The sequence below is a fragment of the Hemitrygon akajei genome, chromosome 1 (genome assembly GCF_048418815.1).
Source record: "Hemitrygon akajei chromosome 1, sHemAka1.3, whole genome shotgun sequence".
NCBI classification, from domain to species: domain Eukaryota; kingdom Metazoa; phylum Chordata; class Chondrichthyes; order Myliobatiformes; family Dasyatidae; genus Hemitrygon; species Hemitrygon akajei.
In genome coordinates, this window is record NC_133124.1 from 195,123,327 (window position 1) to 195,147,243 (window position 23,917).

At 41.0% G+C, this 23,917-nt stretch overlaps 1 protein-coding gene across 1 annotated transcript in view; it reads left to right on the forward strand.

The window, feature by feature from the left end:
* LOC140738844 (scavenger receptor cysteine-rich domain-containing protein DMBT1-like) overlaps positions 1–23,917 on the forward strand; it is an 80,515-nt gene that overhangs the window by 16,336 nt on the left and 40,262 nt on the right. The window contains exons 5-6 of the mRNA XM_073066814.1: positions 12,275–12,589; positions 21,208–21,522. Coding sequence (XP_072922915.1) covers positions 12,275–12,589; positions 21,208–21,522 — 630 coding nt within the window. The remainder of the gene's footprint in view (positions 1–12,274; positions 12,590–21,207; positions 21,523–23,917) is intronic.

The window sequence follows — 23,917 nt, forward strand, 5'->3', positions numbered from 1 at the left end:
AATGATTGAGTTCCATGTGGGGTTCTGAAGGAGAAATTTAAGAATACCTCTATTTGGAAACTTAGATGTGATGAAGCAGGGATCAGCCATCAAAGCCTAATGCATAAATTATGATAGTGTACAATAATGGAAGTCAGTATATTGTCAAATTATTTCAGCATAAGGGCACCGAAGTTCCATAATCATTGGAGATTTGCCTGAAAAAAATAAATAAAACAAGCACAGATGGACGACTGAAGAGATACGGGCGACATATGCATATCAGCAGAAATGGTCAATAATATTATTCACATATTGGCAGTAAAATGGAAAGAATGGGGTGCAAGTAAATACGTGAAATTAAGAACGCTAAATTATGGTATGCGTTTATAGGCTTGTGGGATACAATGTCAGCCCTGCAACACTGTTATAAATAACAAAACAAACTACTGCAAATAAAAATAAGAGAATTGCAAGATGTTTACCAATACGTTGACTTCAGAAATTGTATTGCACTCTACGGGAAACAGATGGAGAACATTTTCAGAAAACAGCATTCAAATTAAATCAGAGAATATATAATGACAAAATGAAGAAAATGAAATAACAGTTGGAAAATCACTTCTGACCCACAAATGTGATAAATCACCAACAACAGATGAATCACCCTAATGCTGAAGTATTCAACAGACTTCAAAATTCTTCTCAGGAAAGTGAGTTAACAAGTTATCCCGTTGCCTTTTATCAGTGCTGTCGCAATTAAGTTAATTCTGTATGCTTATGAATGTATTGATGCTTAGATAACGTTGAATAAGATTGACCGTCCTTGGGAAAGGAAATATACATTAGAATTTATGGAAAATTGTGTAGTGAAGCAGAAAGCCTTGGTTTGGGAAAAGATCAACAATCTGTCCACTGCAGTGTAGAGGAATTATTGCGTCGAGACACACTGTGGCATTGCAATCGAAGTATCGCCCTGCAGACTTAAGCATAATACAGTCTACAGTGATGAAACATAGTGGCTAAGAAAATGATATCAATGACATAGTCAATATTCAAACAAGATATGGCTTGTGAGTGCGCTGCAGATTTCAACCAGGACGGGGCACTTTGCTAATTTTATTGAGAAACTTCCTAAACACCTGAGGTCATGTGAATTGAAGAAGTGAGTTAGTAGAGAAGAGAATAAACATACAAATATACCTTAGAAACGATTCAATAAAAGAGAAACGTCCTGCAAGCACAAAACTACAACAAATTAATTTGCAATAAGGTGGTGAAAGTAAAAGGTTAAATCTGAATGCGTGTTGTGTCTACTAAAATAGGTTGAAATTTAAACCAAGTACAGTATGTATTATATCATTTTAGTATAGAATGTGATCGCATAAAAAAAATCAAACCATGCAACTATATATTCAACGAAAGGGAAGTAGTGGGAAAATAAGACTGTGTGGATTGTTTTATGATTGCCAATTTCCAATAAAAATGCTCTGAGAAAGCTTTCTGCGCTAGGATAAATAAACAGATACACAGACGTCGTTAGGTAAATCGATCAAACAATCGAACAATCAATGTATACATACGATCAGGAAAAATGCAATTATCATTGAAAATTTTAATGAACATCTATAGTAGGTATTTCAAAAATGTTACAATAGAACAGAAACTGAAGAAAATAAATACACATTCTCCGGAAAAGATAACGAGATGAATTTATTCTTCTATAAGTTGAAGAAGTATAAATAATTTTTCAGTGATCTACAAGTATGCACACTTAATTTATCTTTTTGGAAAAGGACCATTTGAAAATGCTGGAAGCCATTCAATATATTAATTAATATATTCAGTAAATATATTCATCATATCAACAATTAATATATACGAGTCTTGAAGTAAAGTCTATTTAAACTTTCCCCTTCATCGCAATATGATCTATTTTCTTTGCTTGCTGATAACCCAGATATGGAAATATTTTATATTCATCCATTGGTTGTGTTACATCTTGCTACTTGGTTTTGTATTGGACTAGCTCTATTGCACGTTTCTGTGAGCTTTCAAAATTGAACTCTGCTCATTGTTCAAAATGATGTTATATTTGAGAAGACCATAAGACCATAAGAATATAAGCAGAAGTAGGCCTTCATTCCATCCACTCTGCACTGACATAACATCATTATTGATCTCGGACCCCACTCAAACCCATATACCTTACTTCTCGCCATAACTTTTGAGGTCATGACCAATCAAGAATCTTATCAATTTTTCGCTTTGAATATAAATAGAGCTGCGGCTTCCAGTTTTCTCTGACAGAGAATTCTACAATTCACTCCTCTCTGTCTTTAAAAAAAAGCCTCCTTACCTCGGTTTGAAAAAGTCAGCTCTCAATTTTGAGGCTGTGCCCTCTCAGGCTGGACACCACCACCATAGCAATCATTCTCTCCACATCCACCTTATCAAGTCCTTTCAATATTCGGTAGGTTTCAATGAGAACACCACTCCCCCCATCCCCGCATTCTTTTAAATTCTGGTGAGTACAGGCGCTGCCAAACATTCCTTGTACATTCATCCCTTCATTCCCGGAATCATCCTCTTGAAGCCCCTCTGGACTCTGTCCAGTGACGACATCCTTTCTGAGATATGGGGCACAGACCAGTTGACAATACTCCAAGTCCAGTCTGACCAGTGTCCCATAAAGGCTCAGCATTATCTCTTTGTTTTTGCATTCTATTCCCCTTGAAATGAATGCCAACTTTGCATTTGCCTTCTTTACCACACACTCAACCTGTAAATTAACCTTCTAAGACTCTTGCATGAAGACCCCTAAGCTGCACTTTTGCTCTTCTGTTCCTTTTACCAAAATGCAAGATCATACATTGCCCAACTCCGTTTTCTATCTGCCATTTGTTGTTCATTCTTCCAATTTGCCTAAGCACTTCTGCAATCGCATTGTTTCCTCAGCACTACCTACCACGCCACTTATCTTCGTATCAACTGCAAATTTTGCTACAAAGCCATCAATTCTACTATCTAAATCATTGACAATCGACGTGAAAAGTTGCAGTCCTGACCCTTGAGGAACAGCATGAGAAACCTGCAGCCAACCAGAAAAGGCCTTCTTTATTTCCACTCACTCCCTTCTGCCTGTCAGCCATTCCTCTATCTGTGTTACTCTCTTTCCTGCAATGCCATTGGATTTTATCGTGTTAAGAAGTCTCATGTGTGACACTTATCAAATGCCTTCTGAATATTCAAGTAAATGATGAGCACTCCCTCTCCTTTGTCCACCATGCTTGTTACTTCCTTGAATAAATCTAACAGAATTGTCAAGAAAAGTTCCCCTTCACAGAAACCATGTTTACTTTGACATACTTTATTATAGTCTTCCAGTACCCCGAAATATTGTCTTTAATAATGGACACCAACACTTTTCCAACCGCAGAGGTTCGGGTAACTGGCCTACAATTTCCGTCACCCTGCGTTCATCTCTACTTAGAGAGGAGTGACATTTGGAGTTTTCCTATCCTCTGAAATGATGCTATCTGTTCAGAAAACTCTTTCAGAACACACACACGATGCTGAAGGAACTCAGCAGCAGGCCAAGCAGTATCTATGGAAAAAGTACATTATACGGTTTGGGCAGAGACACTTTGGCAGGACTGCAGAAAAGAAGATAATGAGTAGATTTAAAAAGGTGAGGGAAGGAAGAGAGAAACACAACGTGACAGGTGAACCCAGGAGGAGGTGGGATGAAGTATAAAGTTGGGAAGTTAATTAGTGAAAAAGACACTGGGCTTGAGAATGGGGAGTCTGATTGGAAAGGAGAGATGTCAATGGAGGAAATAAAAGAAGGGGAAGAGCAACAGAGACAGGCGATGGTCAGGCAACGAGATATGGTGAGAGAGGGAACAGGGGATGGGGAATGCTGAAGGATTGGTTGCCATTACTGGAAGCTTGAGAAATCGATGTTCATGCCATCAGATTGGAGGCCTCCCATACAGAATACAAGGTGTTGTTCCTCCAACCTGACTGGGCCACATCACGGCAGTAGAGGAGCCCATAGATTGACATATCAGAATGGGAATGGGAAGTAGAATTAAAATGGAAGATCCCACTTCTTCTGGCAGATGTAGCAGAAGTGCTCAGTGAAGCAGACTCCCAGTCTACTTTGGGTCTCTCCGATAAACAGGAGGCCACTTTGGGAGCAACAGGCGCAGTGTATCATCTGAACAGACTCACAGGTGAAGTGTTGCCTCTCCTGGGAGAATTGCTTGGGGCTCTGTATGATGGTGAGGGAGGAGGTGTAGGGGAAGGTTTAGTACTTGTTCCATTGGCAGGGATAAGTGCCAGAAGGGAGATCAGTGGAGTGGGTCGAATGGAAAAGGGATTTGCGTTGGGAGTGATCCTTGTGGAAAACCAAGTGGAGTAATAGATGTGCCTGGTGGTGGGATCTTGTTGGAGGTGGCGAAAAGTTCCAGAGAATTATGTACTGGACTCGGAGGCTGGTGGAGTGGTAGTTGAGGGCAAGAAGAACCCTCTGCCACGTAGAGTGGCGGGACAATAGAGTATGAGCAGAGGTGCATGCAGTGGAAGAGATGCAGTTGAGGGTAGTGTTGATGGTGGAGGAAGGGAAGTCCATTTCTTTAAAAAAGGAGTACATCTTCTTCATTCCAGAATGAAAAATCTAATCCTGAGAGTAGATGTGGCGGAGATGGGGGGAATTGAGAGAAGAGGATGGTGTTTTGATAAGTAACAGGGTTAGAAGATGTATAGTCTCAACAGTTGTGAAAGTTCGCAGGTTTATAATAGACATCAGTAGTTACACAGTCTCCAGAGAGAGAGATACAGTAAATCGAGAAAGGCCATGGAGGTGTTGGAAATGGACCAGAGGGCAGGGTGGAGGTTGGAAAATTGATGAAGTCGATGACCTCCACATGTGTGCAGGAATCAGCACCAATACAGTCGTCGATGTAGTGCAGGTAAAGTGAGGGGCCAATTCAAGTGGAGGCTTGGAACATAAACTCTTCGACGTAGTGAACAACAAGGCTGGGATAGCTGGGACCCATGCGAGTGTCCATGGTTACACAAATTGTTTGAAGGAAGTGGTGTCGGAGGGGAACTGATTGGGTTTGGTGCCAGTAGAAAAGGGAAAGCTTTGAGGCCTAACGGACAAAATTCTGGTGGAACGCAGCAGGCCAGGCAGCATCTATAGGGAGAAGCACTGTCGAAGTTTTGAGGCCTTCTTGGTGGGGTTAGAGGTGTATAGGGACTGGACAACCCTAGTGAAAATAAGATGATGCGGGACAGGGAACTGATATCACTGAAAATATCAAGAGCATGTGAAGCATCATGAATATCGGTCAGGAGGGACTGAACTGTGGGTATAAAATAGAGTCGTGGTATGCAGAAATGAGTTCAATGGGCCAGAAACAGGCTGAGCATATATGAGTTGCGTAGGGCAGGAACAAGCTCTTTCAGAACTTTGGGATGTAGTCCATCTGGACCAGGTAACTTATTTGCCTTAAGACCTTTCGATATGCCAGCACATTTTCCTTTTAAGTAGCAATGTCACTCAATCCTGCTCCCTGACATTCACGGACCTCTGGCACACTGTTAGTGTATTCCACAGTGAAAACTGCTGCAAAGTAATCATTAAGTTTATCTGCTGTTTTATTGTTTCCCATTACTACCTCACCAGCATAATTAACCGGTGGTCCAATGTCAACTCTTGCCTCCCATTTTCCCTGCATATAACTGAAGTAAATATTATCCCACTTTATATTATTGGCTAGTTTGCCCTCATATTTCACCTTTTTTCCCTTTTCATGGCTTTTGGGTTGACTTTTGTTGCATTTTATAAACTACACAATCATCCAAATTCCCACTCACTTTTCCCCTTCCCTTGGTTTTTATGCAGTCCTTAGTTTCCCTAGTCAGCCAAGGTCACATACCACTGCCATTCGAGAACATCCTCTGTGGGACATATCCATCCTGCGCCTTGTGAACTATTCCCCGAAACCTCTCTACTCTGCTATCATCCCTGAAAGTAACCCCCTCCAATCCATTTGGACATGCTCCTCCCTTATGTCTCTGTGATTCCCTTTATTCCATTGCAATACTGATACATGTGAGTTATGCTTCTCCCACTCAAATTCCAGTATGCATCCTAATGGTTCCTTTAGCTTAAGCCCCCCCAATAAAACCTGGAATACTACTTAACACCCAATCTAAGACCATTTTCCCTGAGTAGGCCCAAGTACAATATGCTCAAAAAACCATCTCGTAGGCATTCAACAAATTCACTTTCTTGTGATCTGACAACAACCTGATTTTGCCAATCCCATTTCATATTAAAGTTCCTCATTACAATTGTGTCAATGCACTTATTACATGCCCATCCCTGCTCCCTTTGAAACCTCAACCCCACTTATTTTTTTTTTTACTATTTTGAAGCCTATATATGATTCCCATGATGTTATGTAATATCTTTCTGAAGATGTACTTACATCTCCTTGCAATGTCACTCATGCATTCCTACCTGTCTTTTCGATACAGAGTACTTTGATATTAATCTTCCAACTTTGACCTTCTTTCATCTATGGCTCAGTGATACCCCAACAAATCTCTAATTGCGGCAGAAAATCATCCACTTACTCTGAATATTGCATGCAATTAAACACAGCACATTCAGTCCTACATTCTTTGCCCTTTTTGAATTTTCCATCTTCAGTACAATTTAACTCTTCTGATGATCTGTTGATGATCTTTGTGCATATATCTAAAACGGAGGAAGCGGGTTGTGGAGAAAACAGTGAACTAAATACTTAGACTAATTGCAATGGCCCACAGAGGAGCTTGCTGACATGTCAGAATGAAGGAAACACAAGATAATATTACAGAAATATGGTTAGAACAGATTTCCTACAAATAAACAGAATGCAAAACATCTGTGTCATTCTGAAGTTGGCACAGTCATTCCTGAGAAGCAATTTCACAGACACCATCAACAAAGATTGCTTCAGAGAGGGAACCAAAGCAAGGGATTGTTGGAAATCCATGAACATTCAAGTTCAAATTTAAAACTTAAAGCAGATTTATTACCAAAGTACATATATACCACAATTATAAACCTGAGTTTTGTATTTACATGCTAACGCTCAAAGTAAATATTTCTATCTCCACTACTACTACGAAGACATTTTCCAAGGTGACTGTCTAAGTCCACTGTGGTTCTGTCTATTTGCAAACTTGCTCTCTGATTTTCCAAATCAGACAAAGATTGTGTATCAAAATAGAAACAATGAAATAAGTTATACCTTAACACTACTTTTGTACACGGATGATTTGACATTATATGCTCTTTCATCAGTTAAGCTGAAGCAATTAATTCAAAATAGTAGATCTATTTTCTAAAGATATAAACATGAACTTGGGACTGGATAAATGTTTAACATCAAACATAAAGAAATGTGCATTGGAGCTAATGGAATACAATACGGAACAGCAGGATACAATACAGCTGATCAATGAATATGAAACCTATAAGTATCTGGGATATCAACAAGGAAAGAAAATAGCTCATAACATGATAAAGGCAAAAAAACATAATTTACTTTAAGGCTTAAGAAAATCTGCCAAACTGAGATCAACTGTAAATTATAGCAAAGGCAATGAACACTCTCGCTATACCAATATTAATGTATTCATTTGGCGTAATATCTTGGTCTGAAACCAATCTGGAATATTTACAAGGAAATATAAGTACTGGAGTAACAAATTTCAGAAAACATCATGTACATTCGAATGCAGTTAGATTAATACTGCCTAAGGCAGAAAGGAGAAGAGGGAAAACAGACATTATAAATGTACACGATAGTCAATTAAAACTTCAAGGATATACTTTCAACAAAGAAAACAGCAATCAACACTCCACGGAAGCATATGTCATTCCGATAAGAAGTATACACCACTGAACGTAAATAAGAGCACAACCCGGAAAAATGAAGACATTATCACTATTGAAGAAAGTTAGAAAATGGGAGAGCATGACCCTCCATAGAAGACATCCCCACAAGCTAACCAAATAAGATGTTGAATGCCCAGCTCAGAGTTTGAGACCTCTTTCCAGAAACAAGACAGGATCAGGAGTTTATTAAAAAAATACCAAAAACATAATAATAGACCAACAGATACAACGGGCAAAATGCTGAAAATGCCTTGAAAAGAAAGAACAGACATAATCCAACACATTGCAGGATCCTGTAGCTATTTAACACAGACTGATTACTTACTGAGTCACAATTGAGTGGCAAATATCATTTATCAAAATCTTGTTTTAAACTACAAATTTATAAATAGCATCACACCTTTGTACATATCGCAGCCTGATCCAGTTTTAGAGTCAGAATACCACAAAGTACATTAGGACTGATTAGCTGGTACCGATAGGACCATCCATAATAAACTTCAGCATATAATAATACAGGATAAACAAGCAAGAATAACTTATTTTGTAGTTATAACCATTCCAAACACACAAAGCATACAGAAATAATAGAAAAGTTTTTAAAAAAACAGAAATATACTGAATTAAAAGAGGCAATTGAATGACTTTGGAACATGAGCAAGGTATAAATTGCCCTAATAGTAATATATCCAACTGCTGTCATCCCAAAGACACTGCACAATAGAATTAAACAATTCAGGCTAGAGCGGAATATCATATGTAAATATTCAGAAATACACATTACTAAACTCTACTGGAATAGTCCGGAAGTTCTGAACAATTGACAAATGAGTGTGCTTGGTTATGCCCATACCTCAAGTTTATCTGATTCAGCTGAGGACAGTAAGTATAATTCTTGTTAATAATATTGTAGCAATGCAGGAACAGGTGCTACACAAAATATTATCAACATATATAACAAACTTTTTGACAAAACCCCAACAAATTTAAGACATAAACGGAGAAAATGACAAGAGAAACCAGAGATATTCCAACATGTAGCAGGATACTGCAGCAGTTTAACTCAATCTGATTACTTATACAGGCACAATCAAGTGGCAAATATCATTCCCCTTTTGAGAAAAAATACATTATATTACCAATACAAACTGAGAATAACACTTCATAGGACAAGGAGGAAGAGAAATAACAGACATATAAATGAACAACAGTCAGATAAAACTTCTGAGAATATATGTGCATCAAGCAAACAAGATTCAGCAATTCATGCTAGCATATGCAATTCGAATAAGACATACACACCACTCAACTTAAATGAAACGCAATCCTGAAATATGAAGAAATTAGCACTATCACAAATATAGTTTATCAATTGAAGAACATGACCCCTAATGGAAGATATCTCTACGATATGAGCAGAGCAGATGTCGACAAGGAAGTTTTGGATGTCTGCTCAGGTTTGGCATCCTCTTCCCAGAAACAGAGGCCTTCTTTGTGGCAATACAGTACCAGGTGCTTAACACAAAAACAAATTAATCAAAATACATAACAGATCAACAAATTCATGACGATAAATGCAGAAATCGCCAAGGAAAGCAAGAACAATCCAACACTTTAAGGGATTCTTCAGCAATTTAACTCAATCTGATGACATACACAGGCACATTCAAGTGGCAAATAGCATTCACTAAAATCTTGCTTTAAAGTACAAACTCATAAAAGACATCATATCATATTATAAATACAAGGTTGTCTAGTTTTAGAGTCAGAGTCCAGCAAATTATATTATGACCGATTCATTATTACAGATAGGAATAACAATAATCAGCAAATAATATTACAGAATAAACAAGCATGGGTAACTTACTTTCAAACACACATAATATAGAGAAATCTAATATAATAATATGGAGAAATCAATCGGAGGAAAATGGCTGGAATATGCCGAAATCAAATAGGGAACTGTAAGTCGATGGAACATTAACAGGATCTATGTTGCCCCAATAATAATATCTACATCTGGTATCATCAGAATGTTATTACACAGTAGCATTATACAATTGGATTCACAGAACAATATGTGTAAAACTTCAGAAATCAATACTACTAACACCACTAGAACAATATGAAATTTCTCGTAATTGAGAAATGTTTGTACTTTGCTATGCCTGCACCTCAGATTTTACCAGCTTGACCGGAGAGAAAAAAAATAATGATCCTTGTGTATTGTTACATGGACAATTTGAAGTTATTCACTCCTTCATCAGGAAAGCTACAGCACTTAATGCAAATAGTAGTATTTTCTAATTAAGCTCAGCAATGTAAGCATAAAGAAGGCATTGCACACTGTCAACATTACTCTGTTGATATAATATCTTGGTCGGAAACCAATCTGGAATACTTACAAAGTAAAATAAGAACTGAAGTATCAGATTTTAGAAAACTCTGTACAATCAGATGAACTTTTATTATCAATATATAGGACTGAATCAAGAAGAAAAATAGCAGGCATAAAATGCTACATAGCTGTCAGATAAAACTTCTAAGGAAAGCAGGATTTAGCACTCCACTCGATCATATGCAATTCTGGCAGGAAGCATACACCACTGAAATTAAATGAGTGAACAATGAAAAAATGATCTCTATTGAAGAAAGTAAGCCAATGGAAGATCATGACTTCCATGGAAGACATCACCACAATCTGAGCAGCTCAAATGCCAGCAACAGATTTGGAGATCTTTTCTTCTGGCAATAGAGGACAAGGTGGTTAACACAGGAAGCATCAAAATTCATAATAAAATAACATCAAATCACAGATGTTAAATGCAGAAAATGCATTGAGATTCCAGAACATTTGAGCAAATTACAGGATCCTGCAGCCATTTAACCCAATCTGTTTTAACACAGGCACGTCAGCTGCCAATTTTCTTTGCTATAAAATAAAAATTCATTAAAAAACATACAGTACTTTACTATAAATACAATACTGAATCCATTTTAAAGGCAGAGTCATATGAATGATATTACAACCGGTCCATTATTACAAATACAACAATCTATAATAACTGACTGTATACAATATTACAGGATAAATATGCAAGATCCACTGACTTAATAGATATAACCATTCCGTACATAATTCAATAAGTGTAAAACACCAGATATATACTGAATGTAAAGAGAAAATTGAAAGACTTTGGTACATGAATAAGACTTGCACTGTCCCAATATTGCAGCTGTTATCACCCTAAAGTCACAACGTAATAACAATAATTGTTATCAATTGATCGATGTAATAACAACAATTATGCTGTCACATCAATATTTATATATATCTCTAGAAAGGCACAATACTAAACACCACTAGAATAGTCCCAAAGTTCCTCGCAATTGTAAAATGAGTGTGCTTGGCAATGCCCCTACATCAGGACTTTACCATCATGAGCTGAGGAAATAAAATAACAATAAAAAGCAATAAATATTGAGAACATGAGACAAGGAGTCATTGAAAGTGAGTTCATAGGTTACGGGAACCGTTTGCTCTTTGGGGTAAGTGAAGTTCATTCAGGTCCTTGATCACTGAGGACTAAAAACTGTTCCTGAACTTGTTGCTGTGGCTCCTGAGCCTCCTGAACCACTTTGCTGATGGCAGCAGCGAGAAGAGAACATGGCGGAGTTTTTGATGATGGATGTTGTTTTCCTGCGACAGGGTCATGTAGATATGCTCAATTGGTGGGTGGGAGGGGCTCGAGGGATTTACCCATGACAGACTGGGCTCTATCCACTCTTTTGTAATGTGGAAATGTAAACAGTATGGACATGCAAAGTGGTGAGTGAACACTACATACCAGCAACTGTTTGGTCAACAACATTGCCCGTGTAATATGGTGTTTCTTAGCAAGATTTTCCACTTCAGTAGAAATGAATATACATACATATCAAAGATCATGAAATTAAGGACCATTAATTAAAGGAAGTACACTGTATAAAATGCATTTAAGCAGCGGTTCTTGTTACGGATTCAGCCTAATGTTTACAGCAATGACCATTATTGTATTAAAACCTTCAGAAGGACCAGATTCCAGCTGGAAACTCAGCAGATTTTTAGAATAATTAAAATGCAGCATTGGGAATAGCTGATCCAGAGCCAATGAGGTGTAAAACAAGGCTGCATTCAGTGCATTACCTTTTGTTCACTTGTACTTCACAGTCACAATTGGAAGGCGGACCAGTCATGCAGACGGTGAAACAAGAAGCACTTTCTTTGTTGTATGAGTTTCCCGTGCTTTGTTATTGGGAGAAATTAACTGTCTTCAATTATTACTAAAACAGGGAAGCATGGACCACGACTGGTTAACGGCGAGAACAGATGCTCTGGCCGTGTGGAAGTCCTGCATGGAGACCATTGGGGGACACTTTGTGATGAGTACTTCAGCCTGGAAGATGCAAGCGTGGTCTGCGAGCAGTTACAGTGCGGTGCAGTAAAAGCAACTCCCAAGAGCGCTTACTTTGGTGAAGGAAAAGGGCCATTGTGGAAGGACAACTACCACTGTCTGGGAAACGAGTCCCGATTAGCTGATTGTCCAGTTTCAGCTTGGGGTCAGTTTAGATGTTCACATGGGAATGACGCCAGTCTCATCTGCACTGGTGAGTCACAGTCAATGTATGACTGAAACAAACTATTATTTGGAGGTAGAGATATTCACAACTGTGACCTTTTTACCACTGGAACATATCTGCTGTTTAGTGGCGACTATGTATGATTGTGATTGCAAGCAGATGGTTGGTGTTCCTTTGTTTCCCAATGATAGTCTCCGAGGCTATTTCCATTATATTATGAATAGAGGAAACTTTAGTATAGGGAGTATATTTTCTGATGTTTAGAGTATAATGCACAAAAGGAAGAAGGATGACGACAATTGATATAGCAGGATAGTAGCCTTGGCACGATGTAAAAATACGCAAATGAAGAGAAGTAATATTTGCGCAGAGACTGCTCCTGTGATAAATTTTCTGGAAAGGGTGATGAAAGGCAATGTAAAAGAAAGGACCGCATTTAAACTGGCTGAGTAAGAAGAAAATCCAATATTGTTTCGTAGAACATAGAACAATGAAGCACGACACTCTCCCTTCTGCCCACAATATTTCCCGACTTTTTTAACCCACACTAAAATTACTCTAATCATTCCTTGCTGCAGAAATGTCTATTTGGGAAGATCCCAGAGTTACTGGGTCCTTCCACTCTGCACAGAATTCTTTACTAATGGCTCGGGTAATTATTCTGCGGTGGGCACGTGCCCTCTGTGGACATGGGATAGTATGCAGTCCTATTGTCCCTACAGCAAATAGGTCGGGGAGAGTCGGGGCGGCTGTGGTAAAGTGTCCCATCAAGGCTCTGTAGAGCTTGATCTCCCTCAGTATGGTTGCATTAACAATTTTAGTCCCATTACCGGTTCTGGTGTTGTTCTGTTTGTTGTACCAATTCCCGGAGTCGGTGATGTTCCCACCGCCGAGCCCCGTTTGGTGAGGGAACAGTGGATACGTCCATTCCGGATTTCCCATGCTAGGGCCACTAACATGGTACCATTACAGTATACACACATGAACTGCCGGCCCTGGGTGACATTAATGCTCCTTTCTCCATTACTGGTGTACATGAACCACCAGTCACAGAGTTGACAGTGTCTGCTGAAACATTGTCTCTGGACGCAGGAGGAATTGATGGGGACTGTTGCATAGACACACCCCCATCCCTTTCCTGTAAAGCAGAAGAGGTAACTCCTTTGATCGGAGCAGGTTATATCATTGCCTTTATGGTTCTCATTTCTGGGTCTGATTCCTGCACAATCCGGGGACCGGGCCTTGGAATCTATTCACTCTACGCACCTTCCCATCATTCCTCTCCTAAAACTCCCTGTTACTCCCTCACAAGGGGCATTTAAAGTATCTGCGGTATACAGGGGATGTGGCTTCCACCCAGGAGTGGCCACAAATAACGTTTCTACTGACTGGGCAAGCGGATAGCATACAGTGTGATTTCCATGCACATGTTTATGAGTCTTATAAAACAATGGAAAGTCCAATAATAGTCTTTAGTCCACCTGCGGAGCCCATTGTTTACAATCACTTATGTGGATCCAGCTGCTGTGCCCTTGAACCTTAATGGCTGTCAGTGTTAGCAGAAGTATCTGGAATGGTCCATTCCACTGGGGCCAAGTTTGGGATGCTCCCAATCCCTTATCAACATCGAATTTCCAATTTTCAAACCCAGCCACTCCGCCTCTGGTTTTCCCTGTGGCTTAAGTGCCTCCTGCACCTGAGAATGAAGAAACTTTAGAGAGGATGTTAACTGCCTGAAATACCTTTGCAATTCATCCCCAATAACATTAAGGTGGGAGGCTGAGTGTCCATAAATAATTTCAGCTGCTGATACTCCAGTGGTGGAATGGGGAGTAATCCTCATATGACACAAAGCTAACGGAAGGACCTTGATCCAGTTCAGTCCGGTTTCGGACATTAACTTAGCCAGCTTATTTTTTAGGGTGCCGTTAGCCTTTTCCACTACTCCTACAGCCTTCGGGTGATAGGCACAGTGGAATTGCTTTTCAATGTGCAGCACCTTGCATAGCTCTTTATTTATTTTTCCCACAAATTGAGGGCCATTGTCCGAACGTATAAGTCTGGGTACCTCGAATCTTGGTATAATCTCTGTAAGTAACAACCTTACCACCATGGAAACTTTATTATTGGTGGTCTGAAAGGCTTCAATCCATCTACTGAAAACAACTACAATCAGTAAACAATACTTACAACAGTGTATACATGGTAGTTCGATAAAATCAAGCTGAATGCATTCAAAAGGTCCACTTGGCAAAGGGTATTTTCCTGGGGCACATTTAACTCCTTTTCCCTCATTTCTTTGTTGGCATATCAGACATGATTGTATTTTCTCTTGTGCCGCCTCTTCCAATCTAGGGTGCGACCAGGTGCGTAAAAAAAAAATGTTGCTCATTTCCTCCTTGCCAAGATGCATATGAGTATGCAGGCAATCAATTAGCATTGGTAACAAAGCATTAGGTATGCATACTTGACCAAATGCAATGAGCCAGAGGCTCTCGGACGCAGAGTGCGAACACCCGTGCGTCTTCCACATTAGTTTTTCTCGATCAGGGTTGTCCCCCTGTAGTTGTTGTACAGTGTCCATTTCTGGAATACCCTTCACTATTGTGGTCAGCCAGCAGGCCAAGGCCAATTTCTCTGCCGTGGAGGCAATATAAATGGCAGTTAGCACCGCTAATTTGGCTTCCCTGACCGCCCGATTATTACCTTGATAGAGGAGTCGGAGCGATGCACTGAGCACTTAATGATAGCCAATTGCTTTGGGAAGAGAATGGCACTGAAGAGGTTCATAACATGCGAGACATTCTGCATGGTGTCCCAGTGGAAGTGAGGAATCCCCAGTGGGCCCACAGTTGGCTGAAGTCATGAGTCACCCCAATAGTGTAACGGGAGTCGGTAAAAATATGGGCCACTTTATCCTTGGCCAATATACAGGCTCTCGCCAAGGCGAATAATTCCACATTTTGTGCTGAGACAGGAGGTTGCAAGGATGCTGACTCGACCACAGCCAAGTCATTCATAATAGCATAGCCACTAAGGTGGGTTCCCTGTTCAGGGATAGAGGAGGTACCGTCAACATAGAGAGTCAAATCCTCAGATGGAAAAGCCTTGTCGGAGATGTCCAGGCAAGGTGTGGTCAAGAATTTCTTGTTAAACAATCATGGGGCGGGTCCGTGAGGTCTTCAGGTGGGATTTCTAAACAGGTGGCAGGTTTGATGGTAGTACAGCAGGCAAAGGTGAGAAGTGGGTTATTATGGAGTGCTATCTCATGTTTAACCTAGCTTGAGTGATGTGTTGGGTCTGATGGGAGGTCAAAAGTGCAGTAATAGTATGCGAGGAATATGTGACCACCGGCTGCCGCAAAGTGATATTCGAGGTGGCCATTACCAGGGAATCATTGGCTAGGAGTAACTGTGAGCACGGTGGCAGGCCCCTAGCTACTGGATCTATACGTATGGAGGTAAGCCTCTGGCCGTTTCCTATCCCCGTGATCTGAGTAGGACCGCTGTAGCACAGCCTTCCAAGACATTGATGGATAACTGGAAAGGACGATCATAGAGAGGGCGACCCAAGGCAGGGGCATTAGCCTTAACTGGTTGTGCAGTATCTGGGAGAAAATTGCCGGTGAATGGACAAATCCCTGGGGGAGACGCATCCAGATATATTGCTGACCTCGGAAAGTGAATGCAAATAGATACTGTGAGTTGGGGGACAATGGAACAGCAAAGAACATATGTTGCAGATGAACAATAGTGAATACAGACATCTGCTGGGATATTACTAAGAATGGTAATATGCTTAAGGACACTAGGATACAAGGGTTCAAATATTTCATTTATTTTATGCAAGTCTTACACCAGGCGCCAGTCCGTTCTTCCGGGTTTAGGGACAGGCAAAATGGGAGTATTACAAGGCGAGTGGCAGGGGACTAAAATTCCCGGTTTGCAAAAGCCATCTATTAGAAAAGTGATACTATCAACGGCCTCCTTCCGAAGGGGATATTGCGGAATGGAGGGTAATTGTGCACGCGGTTCTACCATGATATGCACTGGGGCCACTGAAGTCAACCCCACCTCGTCCTTTGATGCAGCCCATAAGTCAGAGGCTGGTTCATCTGACAGAGAACGGTGTTGCTGATGGTGGTGGAGTAGTCCCTGCAATGAAATGGGGGTTGGGTAATATGTAAGGGTCCCATCTGTTAGCATTTGGGGTACTCCTAAGACATGTGGATTTGCCTGCTGCTGCAGTCGATGGGCTAGGAAACCTAGTTCCTTTGGCTTGTGTTCAGCTGCCATTGTAACATGAGGGGGATTCAAGGCCTGACTGACTCCAAATTTCAGCAGGCACTTGGATAAGTAATGCTGTCCCTTCCTTGCCCTGCACCTCCCCTAGAACCGTGACTCTGACTATGTTGTCTGCAAAGGGAGCATATCGGGTTTCCAATTCCTTTGAGACCCCCGAGGGATCATAGGCCAGTGTCACATGTGGGTCAGGCACCTTAAGGGGTGGGTCGAAATCTCCAGGCTGAAGGTCTATGGACCACCATTGTGGAGCGTGGTGACTCCAAAAAATTCTACTGGTTGCCAAGACGGTAACAGTAATGCCACCATCAAGGCATTGGATACTGAGGCCAAGGGAGCACAGTAAATCTCTCCCTGCTAAATTTACTCCAAGGTTGGTAATCTGTGCGAACTGGACTTCAGTGCACTGGTCCCCAATTTGCACCTGTAAAGGTGCTGTCAGTGGGTAAGAGCTTTGTTGGCCCATCAGGCCACTGAGTGTTACCAGATCTCCTGATATTCCGAAATTATGCTGGGTTATACATGATGACTTGAGAGTGGAGGTAGTTGCCCCAGTATCTACCATGAAAGGGATATTAATACCTTCCACTAACAAATTAAATATGGGCTCATCTTTTGGTGGGAAACATGTGGGAGGGCATCAGTGGCTCATCTAGTCAGGCTGAAAATGAGTTATCCGTGGTAAAAGGATGTCGCCTGCCTGGATGTTCTGGCCTTCCTGGTGGGTTGTTTAAGTGTTAGGGGAAATCCTTTTTCCAATGGTCTGCAGCAGCACAGTAAAAGCATCCTGTCAACCGGACACTGAACAAGGCCAGATTGGAAGGACGAGGGAACAGAGGTCTTTGACCACCACGGAGCTGAGGACTTGGACTCTGGGTCCATTAGGGTGGACTGCGTACCAATGGCCTGATTGGTCCACCCACCCTGGGACGCAATACTGGGGTTCTATCTGGTGTCCCTTATTGTTAGTTTTACGGCGGGGAGGCTGAGGTGGTCGCTGGACCATCTCACACTTTTCCTTTATCGGTTTGGATTCTTTAATTGGGTTCCAATGGAAGATAAGGGCCCACTTCATCTGGGGTCGGGAATTAACACACCAATTCATATCATTGGTCCGAATGGCAGTGCAATATTCTCAGGAATACATTGCAAGAGAATAGCATTAAACTGAGGTGAGGCACGACAAGCATTATAGGCAGTATCCCCAGCAAAGGTTGCATAGGTGAAGCAGAAACAGTCCCAAAAGTCAGTAACGTCTTCCTTTTCCTTGGGTCTACATTCTAAGACTTTGGTCATGTAAACAAGCTGCTGCAAGGTCATCTTAAGAGTTCATTTAATTTTGTCCACCTGTTGCTGTGAGTCTTGGTTCGCTGCCGAAAATGCCTGTGAATTATTCTGATTGTCTAGTCCCTCAAATCATTTAGTCCATTCATCCTGAGTGAGGGCCATAGAGCATAGGCTGAAAAGATCTTGGGGAGTAGCCTGATACATTTGAATGGTGCTTATTATATAATCTATAAAATCATCAGGATTTGTCTTATGATTAGGTGCCTTGCTCATAATCATGCACATTTCATGAGTTTTCCACGGGGTATAAATGTGCAGAGTGGGTTCATCGGCGTTTTCATGGGGATTGTGGACAATTCAGGTTGGGAACAAACGTGGTGTGTTTGCATTCGGGGCGGCAAGTCCAAAGGGGTCATCATCATCATCATCATCATCATACTCCTCATCTGGGTCAAGTAAGGGGCTGTCCCCTACAAAGCAGTTTTGCTTTCAGGCATGGGTTTTAGGTACTAGCAGCAGGGAGAGCTTTTCCTTTGACTGTTGCTTAGTTTGGCTTCTAGTTCTGGCTGCTATAGGGTCACAAAATTGCTCTGGCCCCTCTCTCTGCTCCTGTTCCTGTTCCTTCGGAACCTGAGGTGAGTAAGGAGTTGGAGGTTGGGACTCCTGTTGTTGAGTGAGTAGAGGGTAAGCTGGAGCCATGGGGCACACTAGCCAATCCTCCTCAGTTTTGTCTATATCATCAGTCTCATTTTGGAACAACATGGGTAATCCAGACATGTTCGGAGGTACCTCCATAGTACCCTGGTAATTAGAACCCTCATGTCCCCGTCCAGTTCCTTCTCCTGTTTTCTCCCTCCTTTTCTAGCCTTTATCATTCTCCTGACGCTGATACTTCAACACTTCCCATGGCTTGGGTTTGCCTTCCCTATCACATACACTAATCCCCATTCTACGTGCATTCTGTTCCCAACTACTTTGTCTGGACTTAGTAGTTAATTCCTCGGCTGTTTTTCTGCAGAGTGACATTAAAATTTTCCATTTTCTCCCCTGAATTTCGTTTGCACATTGCCTTTTCTGCTTTAATAAATTTCTGCACTTCAGGTTCCCCCTAATGGCCACATTCCATTTCCCAATTTCTTATTTAATGAGCCAGATAATTTATGAAAATGATCCTTGTCACTAGGATTCTCCTTACAAATTTTGAACAAGGTGGTATCCAGTCCTGACGTATCAAGTGTCTGACCCATTTTTCCTTAATCCATTAATCTCGTGCCGTTTCTCTCTTCACCCACTTCAAGGTCCTGACCTTCACGTGGGAATTCCCCTCTGAAACCGGTCTAAGGGAGGGTATTCGAGACAGGCAAATTATCGTAAGGTTACTTCAAAACGTATTTCTACCAGAGTGAATCCTCTAACTCTTCTGACACCAGGACAAAACCTCACGCCCACTCTTCTTATACCAGGTGAATCCTCAAGCCCACTGTTTTTTTTTACACCAGGGCGAATCCTCCAGCCCACCACTCTTACCGTAGTACTCGGGTAATCTTCATGGTTCTTCAGGAGTCCATCAGAGGATTACCCGTAGACGAAAGGGTCGTCAAGGTGGACAACTAATGAGAGAGATCAAGGTATATCTTATCTTGTGAGCGTATCCGTCTCAGGTCATTGCCACCGAGCCTATCACTGACACCATCTTACAAGGATGCCTAGTCTTGGACTCATGGCTGGCTCACCAAATTATTAAACATTACTTCTAATTATTACCCGTTACCAGATGCAAGAACACACTGTAGTACGTAAGATAAAACAACAGCTTTTTTGTTAGTAGCTTGCTTCTAGGGAGAACCTTCCTTCAGTACTCTCTTGGAGTCTGCATCGGGATCTCCAATTACTTGTACAAGCATGGCTCTTTTATACACATGTAGTCGTGTACACTTGTTAAGCAATTGCTCAATTTCTTCTTTACTTGCCCAGCAACAGTAACATAAGGTACTTATAAGGTAATTGATCATTTAGCGAATCATTTTTCTAAGAACCTACTTTGCATGGATAGTCAAGCAACACACACAAAATGCTGGTGGAAAGCAGCAGGTCAGGTAGCATCAGTCCTGACGAAGGGTCTCGGCCTGAAACGTCAACAGTGCTTCTCCCTACAGATACTACCTGACCTGTTGCTTTCCACCTGCATTTTGTGTGTGTTGCTTGAATTCCCAGCGTCTGCCAACTTCCTTGTGTTTGCATGGAGAGTTCCCATTTACTTCTAAGAACCTGCTTTGGCACATTGTCTTATCAAGCGGTTCTAGACAACAATGCCTAGCATATTCAGAAAACAGTGTATAATTAACACCACATCCTCTGGTGTGTCAGCAACATCAAAATTACTCTTTAACCCCTTTAATTTCTCAAGTAGCAGACCACTTCATGCACATGCCACTCTCTGTGTCAAGGATTTATGTGTTCATCCAACCAGATTAAAATTAAGTCTACTTGTATTCACCATTTCGTCCATTATGAAAAGCCTCTGACAATTGACTCTACAGAATGCTCTTGTCATCCTGTACACTTCTATCATTTCACGTCCTATTCCACTCCATCTCAAAGAGAAAATCCATGGCATATTTTTATCTGAGTGTTTTTTTTCCTCACATTTGCCCCCCTCCACATCATCCCAACTCAACACAGGAAGAAGCAGCAAATCCCTTCTGGGATACTTGGCTTTGCTGTAAGGTAAGGAAGTAAAGAAACATCCGGAAGACATGCCCATGTCAACAGAGAAGATTCCGTGAGGTATTGGAATATGTAATACATTCAGCATTAATCAGTACATTCAAAATTTAGCCAGTCTGCCACATGCCTTCAGTCCTTTATTCTGCCATAAACTACAGAATTAGCTCTTATAGTTCTAATTTTGACCGATGACTTTTACTGATATTGCTCGCATTCTAAGTATCATGTGGAATATAATGCATGAAATATACTTTGCAGTTAATTGCTGAAAATGTGTAGAATACTTCGGATTGATATTAATGTGTTTACCTATTTTTTCTGATATCGTAGATGAAATTTTGTCCTTGAGACTGAACGATGGGGGAAGCCGCTGCGATGGCCGAGTGGAGGTGTATGACAATGGTACCTGGCATAGAGTGCATGATAAATATTGGAGTATCAGTGAAACAAATGTTGTCTGCAGACAACTGCATTGCGGCTTCGGGATATCTGCCTACAACTTCTCAAAGAATAGAGAGAATCAACGGCCCGTGTTGGTGACGGAAATTCAATGTGAAGGAAACGAGTCGCACCTCCGCAACTGCAGGAGCGCCATGTTGAAACAGTTTTCCTCTAACGCCACAGGTGTTGGTGTCCTGTGTTCAGGTGAATATTGTTAAAAGGTGGCAATGGAAATATCTAAACTGGTGTCGCGATTAATAATAAATTGAGAAATGCAGAGTCATTGAGTCATAAAAATATATATGTTGCTAACTGGCAATGTGGGCAGTGACAATCAACGGCCCTTTTGCAGGATTTCCATTTTATACTACACCTACACCCACTATACACACAAATCCATCTGGAGCACTGTCCCGCAGGCTCTACAATTTATTTGGATAACAGAGGGAATTTACAAGACACAACGTTGGTAGGTGAATGAAAACTTCAGCACAGATGCAAGCCACATCTTTCGGGCAAAAAATGCAAAATTCATACAGATTTGGCATTAAATCTGCTTCACTGGATTTGCGATTATCAGCTTCAGATGCTGCATGCACGATTTTGCACGTTCATTCACCGCTGGATTGTGTGCCGAACATGTGTGCCCTGCAGTGTGACAGAATGAGGATAACCTGATTAATCCGTTACCATGGATGTAATCAGCCATTGCTATGAGATTTATCTTATCTATCGCAGTGCTTTCAAGCAAGGTCTTATTATGTGAAGTCAAAATGATAGGACATACACCTTGAAATTGAAAGCGGAAATCCAACATCTAAGTTAGCACAGGAGGAATTCAGGGAATGTGAGTTTACAAAGTAGTGGTGAGAGGAGGAAGATGCTGTGAACTTTAGAAAACTGTTGATTATTCACAATTACGACATGCTGAAATATCAGAGTCAGGTGAATGCATGTTGGAGTTCGCTGGAATATGTCAGAATAAGACAAGTTTTCAAAATACTGAAGCACAGTAAATCTCTGATGAATTGTCTATACTAGGGAGTCGGCCAGTTTTCAGATTGATGCAGGGGGAATGTTGAGTGAAGAAGTTGCACAACTAGAAGGGAAGGGAAAGAAAACTCATATTGAAGCCAGACAAGTAAATAAAGAAAATGTGTTTCAAAATCAGATGATCCTAGTAAGGAAAAACAGAATGCGATGCTGCTGAGAGACAGGATCATTTGTGACCTGATACATAATGGATGAGATCATCAAATAAAGGGGAAAATGCAATGCTGAGCATTATCACAGTTTATCCAGGAATTGTATGTGGATCTGCTGGCAAAGTACTTCAGTGAGTTTAGGTTATCTGTGTCCGTGTGCAGTAATGTTTACAAATGAACTTTATTATTCATGCAACAGTGTATATCACAGGCAGTGTCGGAACTTATTCACATTGTCGTAGTAATCCTGAAACAAAATGAGTTGTTTGATAAATTCTGAAGGTTTGTCTGGACATACAGTCTTTCTGTAGTGCAGGAAAAGTCATTGGCGACGTGCAGACAGATGAAATTGTTGTTATTTTAAAAAGTAAGTGTAGTTGGTTGCATAAATATATTGGATAGAAAAGTGTACTTTCAGAGAATGTGAGCTATGTACAAATGTCAAATTGACTGGGAAAATCTCGACAAATGCAAAGTCTGTTTTTTTTCTCACAACTATTTAAACTACTTGAGTATATCCCCGCAACATCAGTTTTACTGCAGCACAGTTTGCAGGGTGTGAGAGGTGTAGAAAGTACAAGCCAAAGTAAAGTATAATTGAAAGCAAACAACCTCATTTTAAATCAACAGCTGATGCCTATCTGGCTTGTTCAGTCAGTCCAGGCTTCTTACTGACTGCAGCTGTCTTATTGATATTTCCCTTGCCTTCACATATAGTATGTTACCCATTGAGGACGTGAAATGACAACTGCTGATTGAACAATGAAAACAGCATTTATACTCAACAGGAGTAAAGATATGTTAAATCATTAATAGTTAAATTTGCTCTGTTGTTTGAGAAAGGCTATGAGAATAAGCTGGCAAATTATAAACCGTTCACTCTGACATCAGTATTGTCTACATTATTGAAAGGTGCTCCAAGGGACCAGATATACAAATAATTATATAGACTGGGCCTGATTGAGTTGTCAACGTCTCTGTCTGTGGGGCAGGTCTTGTGTAACCAAAGTTATAGAGTTTTCCTCAAGGTTACCAGGAAAGTTGATGAATGGAAGATAGCAAATCTGTGCTATATGTCATAACTGGGGGTGTTGGGAATGGACCCAAATACAGGACACACACACTGAAGTACTAGGAACAGGATGGGACAAACCTAAAGGAAGGGACGGTTCTCAGACTAGGCTAGGGAGGCAGGACCAGGACGAGGGACTGGGATCAAGGAGCCTGGGCATGGATTCCGAGCATGAGACTGGACAAGGACCCAGATCCTGGGTCTTGACTCGGGCTCGGACCCCAAACCAGGTGAAGACGTGGTGAGGTCTGGGTTCTTGGAACTTGAGGCTGGGATCTTGAGGCTCGAGGCTTGAGGTTGGGGTCTTGAGGCTTGTGGCTGG